General features: G+C 34.0%; 1 protein-coding gene across 2 annotated transcripts in view; it reads right to left on the bottom strand.

Annotated features, from left to right (window-relative positions):
* The window catches only part of TRIM33 (tripartite motif containing 33), a gene marked incomplete at its 5' end in the record, with an annotated part of 141231 nt that overhangs the window by 28636 nt on the left and 99526 nt on the right, over positions 1-13069 (bottom strand). For both annotated transcript variants that reach the window (XM_082650025.1, XM_082650026.1), the window contains 5 exons: positions 424-698; positions 2156-2273; positions 2756-2902; positions 4983-5097; positions 7574-7690. In XM_082650025.1, coding sequence (XP_082506151.1) covers positions 424-698; positions 2156-2273; positions 2756-2902; positions 4983-5097; positions 7574-7690 — 772 coding nt within the window. The remainder of the gene's footprint in view (positions 1-423; positions 699-2155; positions 2274-2755; positions 2903-4982; positions 5098-7573; positions 7691-13069) is intronic.

Below are 13069 nucleotides of genomic sequence, written 5' to 3'. Positions count from 1 at the left end.
TTAACTTAATCAACCACAGATTAATAGTTTTGATTTGGATGGGAGACAGCAGGAAAGATACAGGGATGGGAATGATTTGAACAAAAGCCTAAAGAACGTGTCAGATCTTAGGAGGAAACAACATGGCTCTTTGGTCCAAAACCACATGTTTAAACAAAAAAGATCTGGTATAGAGGGATAAAAACGTGTATACCTCCACAGTACTAGTGAGTTAATTTTGTTTCCCATCATAAGTATTTACTTCTTGTCCTTCCTCACACCTCCCCCACATCCCTGCCATACCCAAGGCAAATGTTTAAACTGATCTTTGACCTCTGTCCCCATCAGTAACTTTGAAATGTGTAACTCATCTATATAGGACAGAGTGTAGCCTCAAGGTCTTCATAATTTATATCAATAGTGCAATGATATAATAATACTCGCCTGTTGTTGTAACATCTGAGGGGCTGCTTGTCTAGGGTGCTGCTGTGTTGTTGCTGTTGTTGTTGGTACAGGTGCAGGTGGCTGCTGCATCCTCATCTGTTGCAACTGCTGATGTTTCTGTGCATACACTTGTTGTTGCATGTGCTGGAGTCGAAGCTGTGCTAAGTTAATCTGTCCAGGGGTTTTACTAATGTGGTTTGTCCCTGGCGGAACTTGCCCAACTACAACATTAGGAGTATAACCAGGAGCTGGTTTACTCTCTATTACTAGATTACCTGAAGGATTTAAAAAATGAGAATAATTTGCATGTAATCAACTAACACCTACTTTGTGGGTTAATCATTATATTTTCCTCTTTCCTCTGACAACTATCACCACTCAAAGTTTCCAACAGCACAGAAGGGATGGGAGCTACGTTTCAAGATGATGAAGATCAGAAACCTAATATAGTCCAAAGCCAATTAATTGACTTTTGATTACTCAGAATAATATATTATCTGCCCTTATTTTTGACACAGATGTTCAGAAAATTAAAGAGCTGAAAGAGACAGTATTAGAGGAGGCCCATCTAGGCAGTCTAAATCATCTCGAGCCTGAGAAGATTCAAGGATACTCAAGATCGCTAATACTGATTCCACCTGCCTTTGGATTGTCAAAATGTGCAGGGCAGAGTACTATATTGCTACAAAACTGTCTTCTGTGGAAATGTTGAATGTTTTAAACTACTTATACCCTTGGAGATGACAAATTCTCCTTCCTTTTTACAGAGCCAGGTACTTTCTAGCGATAGAAGGCAAATTTTACTAAGGTTTGATCTAAGGTAGAGTTGGCAAACCTTTTTCCTGTAATAAGCCAGATACTTTAGGCTTTGCAGGCCACATAAAATCTGTCGTATACTCTTTGTTTTTTACTTGTTTGCTTTTACAACCCTTTAAAATGTAAAAACCAAACTTAGGTACCACGTCACACAAAAATAGTTTGCCGATGCCTGATCTAAAGGTATAGCCAAACGAATATACACAAAGATTACATTTTTTTACAAAAGGCTACCCACCTCTGCTTTTACAGCTTCCAATGGTGAGGACTTGACTATTTTGAAAATGAGTTTAATCAATCTGTAGACAGCTCTAATTGTTGGTTAGTTTTGGGGGGTTTTGTTTTACTTTAAATTGAGCTGGTTTTGTATGTCTATCTGTAACTTTCACCTAAGGCCCTTAGGTCCACACTGTGGAGTAACAAAAGCAAAGTCCATTTGTCTTCCATGTGAAAAGAGCTACTCTTATCTTTCAAACATTCCTCAGAACATGGCATTCGGACACATCAGCATACTGGATGGAGGTCCTCCTCAAGTGGGCAATTTTGTACAATTAATACATAAGCTACTAAGCATGTAAGAAATGCTTCCAAAGACTAAAGACCCATTTGGTAAGTTTCTGATATGTAACACTCAATACCAATTTTAAAAGATGTGGGGAAAAAGTTAGAAATGATACATAATTTTAAAAACTATACAGAGGAGACCCTCAACATTCTTAAAGTAATTTATAATTATACATACTTAAAGATGTAATGAACATAGCTGAAGTAAGTTTCCAATGAAGAACATATTTTCCAAAAAGTTTACATGTTAGAATGAAGTTTAAAAACTTTAAGTATCTAAAACTTGCTGTAGATGCTTTCTCCTCCTAATTCAGTGTTCCAAGTTATAGCCATAAAACGAATTATTTCTCACCTAAATTGACTACGTTCTTTGCCCAGAAGGTGGGATCACAATGGAAACGTATTGCTCCATTAGCAGCAGGGACAGGATCACACCGTGCTTTCAAAATATGGCGCAATTGAAAAGTAATCTAAAAGGGAAAAAATTCATATTAGTCTTAAAATTAAATATCACTTGAGAAAACATACAAGATAAAGACATGAAAGCTCATGTAGCCCCACAGTGTCCACCTCAGATGAGATAGTATCAGTGTTTAAAAAACGATATTAGCAATCGAAGGCACATGCTTGAATTTCTGCCATTTCTGGTGATAAACTACATTATACTACTAGGTATCTCCAAAACCTATGATTGACTCAAGACTTACTGTATGATTCCATCTATATGAAATTCTAGAAAATGAGAGAAATGAGACTAATGGTTGCCTAAGGCCAGGGATAGAGAAAAATAAGAAAACTTTTGTGGGTGACGGAAATTTTCTGTATTTTGAGGTGATGGTGATAACTTTTACTAAAATTCAAAATCTATACTTTAAACAGATGCAGTTCACTGAATGTAAATAATATCTTAATAAAGTCAATTTAAAGAAAAATAAGATACTATGTGTCTCACCAGTCGCTTGCTGTACAGTAGTGCCGTGCTGCTACCACTAGCAATTGCCCAGTTTGTAAAGTTCATAACATGCTTCACCTGCCGGGAAAGGCCTGTGATGTCATTCTGTTGCTGTAGTAACTTCATCTGTCTTTCTTTTGTAACATTCTGAAACAGAACAAGAGGTTCACTTTAGAATTCTGTATAAAAAAATCAACTCATAATTTCTATTGCCAGTGAACACAATACCTGTATTTCTTTTTTAAAATGGGATAACTTAATAAGCTCCTCATTATTTAATGAGTCTATGATCAAGGAAAAAGTCACTAACAAAAGTGGGACCAAAACTTAGTTCTATAGTCCAAAATAGACATTCCACATACAGAAATTAATGTTAGTGATATCTCCCCTTTCCTTCAGAAGATGAAGAGCCTTTGTTAAAAACAGTGTTTATTAGGCTAATCTAATATATAGAGCCTATGACATATGAGCTGACCTTTAGAAATAATTTTATGTAATCTTAACACACTTCTCAGGCCAAAGAAAATTTTGTGGTGCATGGCATGAGGCTGAAGTTAAAATCTCTTATTTTCAACATGTAAGGCAAAAGGAGAAAGATGAATTCCAAAGCTCTAAGAGTAGAACTAGGGAAGCTTCTTACATGACAAAAGTTCATAAAGAACAAGGGAGTAAGTGAGGGTGGAAGGAAAGACCAATTTGAGGAAAGTGCTGCAAAGGAAAAATAAACTGCTTTCTGGGAACAAAAATTCCCAGAAGGGACAGGTGATGTCCTATGTCCTTTGACATTCAGCATACTGTACAACTTGCCTCTTCGTTCTTAACCACTTTCTTACAAAAATGACTCAACTGGGTTTACTGAACAATTTTTTCCCTAAGGAAATAAGTTACTCATTTTATAATGTAAATCAATGGATAAAAAGATTCAAATGACAGAAGTTTCATTTACAACTTCCCTGGAAATCATCCCTTTTATAAAGCTTATAGGAAAACCTCTATCTTACAAAGTTTAGAAACACAGTGCGCTAGAAAACATCTACTGCTTAAATCATTAGTATGTTAGAAATATGTGGCAGCTTTATCAGTAGGTATTCGTGTATATTTTAGCATTAAGAGGTATCTTTTTAATTCAAAAGTTCTTGAAATGGTTTCAGAACATTACTTTAGACTTATAATTAAAATGTATTTACTGTAAGTTAAGAGGTATCAAAAATAATTGCTTGCTCACGCTCTCCATTTACAAGGTCCTTCTGAAAACAAAAATCTATTAGGGTTAACTGCAACTCAGCTGGATATACAACAGTCGCAAGAGACCTCAAAATTTAACAATATGTGTGAGAGTATTTTTAATTTCACAATTGTGTCTCAACGGCAAGATGTATTTCAAAAGACAGAAATTCAGAAATAATTCTCTGTTGACATTTATTTTATTTATATGTAACTGTGTCTAGTATTTCAACAATTTTCTATGAAGGAATGGAACAGAAAAAAATCTACTATGAAAAATTTGAGGTTAATAGTAATTAAAAGTTAAATAATCAAATATTCATGTAATTTAAATTGTTACTATTCAATGGTGCTTTAAACATAACCCGGTATCATCTAAGCCAACTTAAAAGCACAAAATTTTGAGAACCAGCCAACTATGGTCAGTAGAGTCTTTGACTAGAACTTAATTTAGATTTCACAAATTGATTGGATTCTCATCTAGAAATTTACATTCACATATTACTCTCAATATACAACACAAAGACCTAATATAACAAAATTATGAGTAAATTTAAAGTTTAAGTTTCAAAATGAGCAGCATTTTTAGCAAAACTATGGAACATTTAAAAAATAAAGTGAAGAACACACATGAGTCAGTAAGACTCCCAATATACATTCATATGTAAAAGTTAAATTGAGGACCTATCTTGTGGGGAGGAGAAGAGGGAATGTGGCAGGTCAGCTTTGTCTTCATTTATATCACATTTTAGTAATAATTCTTTCATTCCTAAGAGAACAACACTATCTCCTAACCGATACCTCTAAAGTGTTAAATTGGGCTGCAAAGTAACTAACTTGAAAAAGGCCTATTTTCCAACAAAAAACACACAAAAAAATTTTTTTAATTGACTTTACTTTCATACCCACCCCCAACCAATCTAAAAGAGCTTTCAATAAACATTAAAAAACAGCTAAAGAGCAAGAGAAGCAGTTTTTGTTTTATTTTGGCTTTGAACCATACCTCTAGCTGCTGTAACAGAGATTTTCCTTTCTTATTAATTTCATTGATAAGGGTGAAAATGGCCACTTTAATTTCCTGTTCTACTCGTTTGTTAGTCTCATTTACTTCTTTTATCCTGAATAAGAGAAATGCATCATTAGGTTATAGACTTATCCTATGTCTCTGAATTACCAACTGTTACAGAAATTCATCCAACTGGGCACTTAACCGAGTAACTAAAATTAAACCTTTGTCAAATGTACAACTTATGTTTTGGCAGACCTGACCACTCAATTTGGTCCAAACAAGTTATGTATGTAGACAAAGAATGGATTAAATATTTATTAATTTTAAATTAAGTTCATAAAGGACAGTTTATTAATCTAGATGGCAATCTCCTTTAGTTTCTATGACGTGAATGTGATAAACAACTGACATCAGTGATTGTTGGTTAGTGTCAAGTATGGCACATTGTTCTTGAGAAGCATTAAGATTAAACAGAACCAATGTGCAAAAAAAAATGTTGCAACCAATACTACTATTATCTTTTGAAACAAGAGGAAGCTTAGACGCATTTAGTTTCACTAAAACTACTTCAAATGTGAATTCAGATATACCCCTTCCATAGGTTCTTCTCAAAATGATTTCCTACTGTATACGGTTAAGGGAATAAAACATTTTCATTCCTTTTTAAAAAACAGCTGTTAGATGTTTTAGAAACAGGTATAAGCTCCCATGTAGTTATGAAAGTTTTGGTTGTAAATATGAAATAGCCAATACCTTGCCATTTATAAAATAGGAAGAGAAGAATTCTACTAATATAAATACATAAAATGTTAACAAACAATCATAAGATGGTAACTTTAAACTTTTATATATTCTACTTCTGTACAAACTATAACTGACACTTTCAACTGCTAAAACTGCCTTTCATTTACCAAATTCAAATTTGAATAACTTGAATACACCGGGTCAAAAATGTAGTTTTCTCTCCTTTGTACTTCAGGCACTGATTTAAAAATTTTATTCAATTTTGTCCTTATCTTATTAAAATGAGTGGAAGACATTTTTAAAAATGAGAATGCTGATCACTAGTGGTAAGAACACATAACCTTAAAACGATTCAGCCAAAGGTTGAAACCATTACGCATGCTGAAAGCAAACTCCCCTGAATTTAAGCATGCTTAAATATATGCTCAATTGTGAAGGCAGCAAAAAAAATGAATGTACATTAAAAAATGGAGAAAGGTCATCGAAGAATCTAACAGAAGTATAGACATTTTATTACTTTAATACTTTTTTTTTTTTAAGCTTTCTGGAGATGAAATAGTCTCCCCAACCCTACGCAATCTTGTAAACTTCACTTCTCTACACAGATTCAGGAACATATACACAAAATATACATATAAAAATATGGGATTGCCATATGAATTATCTCACTATCCTTTCTCTGGAAAGGACATCCATCTGTAATTTATGAGAAGACAGTTATCCTCTCCAATATCATCTATAATATATCAGCAATATAAAAAACATCCTGACATATCCACGAGAACTAACCATGACTACTGAATATCTATATATTTATATTATCTACAACCTCTGAGGAGCCTTTATTTTCCTTTGGTATCACTTTTTAAGATGAAAGTTATAAATTCTTACTAATATCTAATGTACTATTTTATAATGTATCAATAATATACAATGTACTATTCATTCATCTTCAATACTTTTTGAGTATTTATTATGTGTCATTTTAAATCATCATAAATTAATTTTAGTATTCTAAAAGTCTCAATATTTGTGAATCTGAAGAATAAACACATATCAACCCTATTCATACCTCTAGGAACATATGGGTTTTAATTATGCCAGCTCCAAGTGTTTGTCTTTAAGGATTCCTTTAAGAGTCCTAATCTTCTTAACCTACTCACTATGGAACTTAGTCCCACTTTGTGGCATGAAGGATCTTAGTTCCCCAACCAGGGATTGAACCCGTGCCCCCTGAAGTGGAAGCATGCAGTCTTAACCACTGGACAGCCAGGGAAGTCCCAGTCCCCCTTGCTTTATCAATAAATTTAGTTTATTGAGAAATGAACGAAAATAGGATTTTTAAAAACTGACAGTGTTATTGATAAAAATAACAACAGCTACAATTTGAGCGTTTACTATATGCCAGAAACTGTGTTCTCATAATAATACCACTAAGATAAGTACTGTTTTTAATGCTTGTTTTACAGATGGAAAATTAATTTGTCCACCACCGTTCATACTCTCTCCTGTCTTCCACAGTCTCCAGTTAAAATTTTATAATTCAACTCTCTACACATTAATTGGTTTTTCTACATTTAACTAAGGCTGACAAAGACTAGAGCCATATTAATTATAAAATAGTCAAAGATGTATCCTAAAAGAGTATTCAAAATTTGAAGCAATTAAATTCTCTTTAATTAACAATTATCATAATCCAAACTCAAACATACCATTTACCCCTCCAAAACAATGTTTTCTATATATGCTTAATATAATATAGAAGGAAAACAATTTAAACTGGACCCATCGTGTTTAATAATCCTTAAACTGAAATTATAGTTTTAAGGAAACATACTTACCTATTCTGCACCTGAGTAGCTGCAAAATGAACATAATTCTTCTTCTCAAGAAGCTTAGCCAGTAGATTCTCAATTGCACCTTTCTGGTTTTGAAAAGCTTCTTCTAAAAATTGATACCTTTAAAACAAAAACAAAAATTACATTTAAAAGGGAAAATTTACGATTTGCAAATGAAAAACTGCTGCATGAGTCAATCTTGAAACCTTACTTAAATGATCAACACTCTATGCTGGCCACACACCCTCTATGTTACCAGCAACTTTTAACTACCAATCCCCTTTCCCTCTTAACCTGACACTGTGAAGGCACTATTAAGAAAAAAAAATTACTCAAAACTGTTCAAGTGCTCTTAAATTAGAGTTTTGATTCAGGATTGCATTTTTATAAAAACCTAAATACTGGTGTAAGCTGTATACATTTTAAATCATAAAATACAACCACATTATACAAAATACTTTCAAAGGTGGGAAAACCACCCACAGTTCCAACAACATAAAATCACTGCTACTATTGTAATATCTAGTTCCTTAGTCTTTTCAGTCACAATGTATGTGCAACTCTGCATTTGACTTTATTCTTTATCTTGTTGTTGCAATCACCCTTGAAATAATTTTTCAGTTCTAGACTGTAAATATTGTCAAACTTTTCCAAAAGGGTTATATCAATTAAAAATATGACCAACACCAGAGTTTTATTTTAACTTTGTCAACAAAGTGGTATATGTTAAGATTTGCTAATATTATAATAGTGAAAATTAGACAGTACAAGACTACAGTTCTTTGTTTGCTAGGAAGGCAGAATGGTTTTCTTTGCTAGTTTTGTTACCTCTGTGTAAATTGCTCATTAAGTCAACAAGTATTTTAGGGCTTCTTCTATACGCTAGGGATACATGGGTAAAATAAAATCCATTATTGTTTATATTTTCATAATAAATAGGCACAAATATGAAATGATACTACACTGTGAAATGAGCTATACTGGAGGCGTACATAGTCTGCAATAAGAACACAGTGTCTATGATGAAAGAAATCAAAGACAATACAAAGAGATGGAGAGATATACCATGACTATACACCCAAAACAACCTACAGATTCAATGTGATCCCTATCAAATTAGCAATGGCATTTTTCACAGAACTAGAACAAAAATTTTTTACAATTTGTATGAAAACACAAAAGACCCCGAAGAGCAAAAGCAATCTTGAGAAAGAAAAACAGAGCTGGAGAAATCAGGCTCCCTGACTTCAGACTATACTACAAAGCTACAGTAATCAAGACAGTATGGTACTGGCACAAAAACAGAAATATAGATCAATGGAACAGGATAGAAAGCCCAGAGATAAACCCATGCACATATGGTCACCTTACTTTTGATAAAGGAGGCAGGAGTATACAATGGAGAAAAGACAGTCTCTTCAATAAGTGGTGCTGGGAAAACTGGACAGCTACATGTAAAAGACTGAAATTAGAACATTCCCTAACACCATACACAAAAATAAACCCAAAATGGATTAAAGACCTAAATTTAAGACCAGACATTATAAAACTCTTAAAGGAAAACATAGGCAGAACACTCTATGACATAAATCACAGCAAGATCCTTTTTGACCCACCTCCTAGAGAAATGGACATAAAAACAAAAATAAACAAATGGGATCTAATGAAACTTCAGAGCTTTTGCACAGCAAAGGAAACCATAAACAAGATGAAAAAACAACCCTCAGAATAGAATAAAATATTTTCAAATGAAGCAACTGACAAAGGATTAATCTCCAGAATATATAAGCAGCTCATGCATCTCAGTATCAAAAAAACAAACAACCCAATCCAAAAATGGGCAGAAGACCTAAATAGACATTTCTCCAAGGAAGACATACAGATTGCCAACAAACACATGAAAAGATGCTTAACATCACTAATCATTAGAGAAATGCAAATTAACACCACAATGAGGTATCACCTCACACAGGTCAGAATGGCCATCACCAAAAAATTTACAAATGATAAATGCTGGAGAGGGTGTGGAGAAAAGGGAACCCTCCTGCACTGTTGGTGGGAGTGTAAATGGATACAGCCACTATGGAGAACAGTATGGAGATTCCTTAAACAACAAAAACAGAACTACCATATGACCCAGCAATCCCACTACTGGGCATATACCCTGAGAAAACCATAATTCAAAAAGAGCCATGTACCACAATGTTCATTACAGCCCTATTTACAATAGTCAGGACATGGAAGTAACCTAAGTGTCCATCAACAGATGAATGGATAAAGAAGATGTGGCACATATATACAATGGAATATTACTCAGCCATAAAAAGGAATGAAACTGAGTTATTTGTAGTGAGGTGGATGGACCCAGAGTCTGTCATACAGAGTGAAGTAAGTCAGAAAGAGAAAAACAAATACCGTATGCTAACGCATATATATGGAATCTAGAAAAACGATACTGATGATCCTAGGGGCAGGAGAGGAATAAAGATGCAAACGTAGAGAAGGGACTTGAGGACACAGAGACGGGGAAGGGTAAGCTGGAACGAAGTGAGAGAGTGGCATGGACATATATACACTACCAAATGTAAAACAGATAGCTAGTGGGAAGCAGCCACATAACACAGGGAGATCAGCTTGGCGCTTTGTGACAACCTAGAGGGGTGGGATAGGGAGGTTGGGAGGGAGGCTCAAGAGGCAGGGGATATGCAGATATATGTATACATATAGCTGATTCACTTTGTTGTACAGCAGAAACTAACACAACACTGTAAAGCAATTATACGCCAATAAAGATGTATTAAAAAAAAAGAACACAGTGTCTAAATCTGCCTCAACACCAAGGAATGCTTCACAGAGAAGTCAGAACAGAATTATCCTATGCTAACTGCAGAGGCATATGTGGAGAACAACAAATACTTCAACATACCTAGAGAAAGCCGTGCAAAGATCAGAATGTGAGACAATAATAAAATCCAGAACCAGACTGTGAAGAGCTGGGTATACCATGCTAATTTTTGGATTTTTGTTTTTCAGTAATAGGAAACCCTTGAAGAATTCCAACCAAGATGTAATAATCAGACTTACATTCCAGGAAAATCATCAGACAGAAATATAAAAGATCTGAAGAAGAGAGATGGGGAAGACTAGCTAGAACTCTAAGACAGTAGCTCAGATGAGCTATCAGGCTATGGTACTAATTGGTATAGCTGAATAAACAAACTTGAACAATGGACTCTGTCACAGAGATCAGCATCTTTGGTGATTTGAAAGTTTAACTGGAGCCATATAAAGTAACATCCATGGTATAACCTAAAAACTGAATGCCTAGCTAAGGCAGAGTCAAGAAAAGATCACCGGAAATGAGAAGTTCAAGGTACTGACAAAGTTATAATTGTCTATGTGGACACAAATCATTAAAGTAAAAGCAGAAATTGAGATGAAGAGGAAGGCTATAAGCATCTAGATGTTTGGGCCTTCAGTGAAGGTCTCAGTTAAGGTAAATATAGGAGGAAAGGCTACGAAGTTGTTAACAAAAGGAAAGTCTGCTAAATGGAGGGGATCAAGAAGTAAAAGAAAAATTGAGAGAATTAGAAGGCAAAGTTTAGAGCAACAGGGGGATTGCTGTTATAGAGAACAGCTGGCTAATGAGGATTTTATTTTGTGTACTAAGAATTTTTTATTGTAGTAAAATACACATAACAAAACAAATCATTTTATGTTTTTAAGAATATTTTTAAAGCAAAAAAAAAACTGTCTACAATGTAAAGTCTAGCACATTATAACTTGTATGATATATTAATTAAACAGCACAAAAGCATGTGAGTATTTTAATTTAAAAGGCTTTTAAAAGAGGTTCTGCTGTTACACAGGTGAGCAAAGACTATTCCTTCATTGAAGAAACACTGAAGGAACAACATTTTATTTATTTCCTATACCATAATTTCTCTGTGTCCAAAATGAAATACTTTGTTTAAATCTGTACAGATGAAGCAGGAATATGAGATTACCATGCTAACCCTTTTGACATAAGCTTTACATTGTGAGGAAGAAAAGATCTTCTGACCCAGAGTTTAATTATGTCTGCAAATAAGAAGGCATTTGGCAGAAAGTTCAACTAGTATCATAACTCACAAAATTTAACCCTGCACAATTTTATTTCTTTTCTCAACTCAAAATAAATGTTTCAGAATCCTGTTTCTAGAAATGTCTTGTTGTATTCATATGAACAAGTAGCAAGCAAACACACCATGATACACCTAGGTGAAATTATGTGTCTGTCCTTTCCTCCCCTCATACAGGAGTTGACATCTGCACTGGATGTTAAAGAATGAGTAAGAGCTTTCTAGGTAAACAAACTTGGGAGGAAGGTAAGAGCTTTCACTGGGGGAAAAAATCTGAATGTACAAAAGTACACAGTTCTGAGGCCACCTGTCATTTTCAGGGCTAAGGAAAAGAAGACAAAGCTGGAAGAGACAGGGAGGTACAAATGTTAAAGAGCACTGTACATTTTGCTGAAGTTGGACTCAGATAATAAATAATAGTGAACCATCAAGAGATTGATAAAACTGTGACAATCAGGCTTGTTTCTTTTCACTTGAATAAACTTCAACTGTATTATTAGAAGAAAGATACTAACTAGAGCTTAAAAAACAAAAGAACAATATGGAAGTAGTTTTGGCTACAAGCTACTTCTGATTCTCTTAGCTAAAAGAATAAACTAACACTGAATTTTCTTTTTTGAACTGATCAAAGTAATAGTTGAAATACTTCAGAAATGGGGGGAAAGAATAACCAATAAATGGATTAAGCATAAATTTGTTAAGATGTAAATATATCAAGGAATTTCTTAGATTTTAATCCTGCATATGAAGCAGTGATTCTTAACATGGAAGTCTTAGCCACACTGAGCTATTTTCAGTATTTCAAAATGTCTAGGTAAAAATTATGCACGCCCATGATTTACTTATGATGGGCCTTATAAGTAAGACTTTCTGTGCTTCTGGCTAGAATTATAGAAACCCAGGATAATATACATACCACTGATTATCATGTTTTGGAGAGAATCATGCTTATATATGTGTGTGTGTGTGTGTGTGTGTGTGTGTAATTTATTGAGAAATAAATTATTATTTAATGCAGTTTGCTAAGAAGTTTTTGAAGAGAGGGCTCTCATAAGTATGGGAAATGAATAAAAGGATTTTTTTTTTCAGGTTGAAAATCACTTAGCTATTAACTGCAAACTGTAACTTTTAAATGCACATTTAGAGTCTTATTAGGTTCTGAGTTGTACAAGGATGCTACTCTATTTGCCAAGTAATTACAGTATTATTCTTAGTAACTGTCAGAGTGTTTAACAATTGATAAGATTTTACTCTGGCACTTCTAGGGAAATATATTATCTTAGTTTGTATCCAAATTGACTATCTAGGGAAACATTTTTTAAAGCTGATATGTAGTAATTCTGACTCAGTTTCTTTCTTAATTCAGTTATTCCATAAA

The sequence above is a fragment of the Grampus griseus genome, assembly GCF_964374135.1.
Source record: "Grampus griseus genome assembly, chromosome: 1".
Lineage (NCBI taxonomy): Eukaryota > Metazoa > Chordata > Mammalia > Artiodactyla > Delphinidae > Grampus > Grampus griseus.
This window is presented reverse-complemented; position numbering and strand designations above follow the sequence as displayed.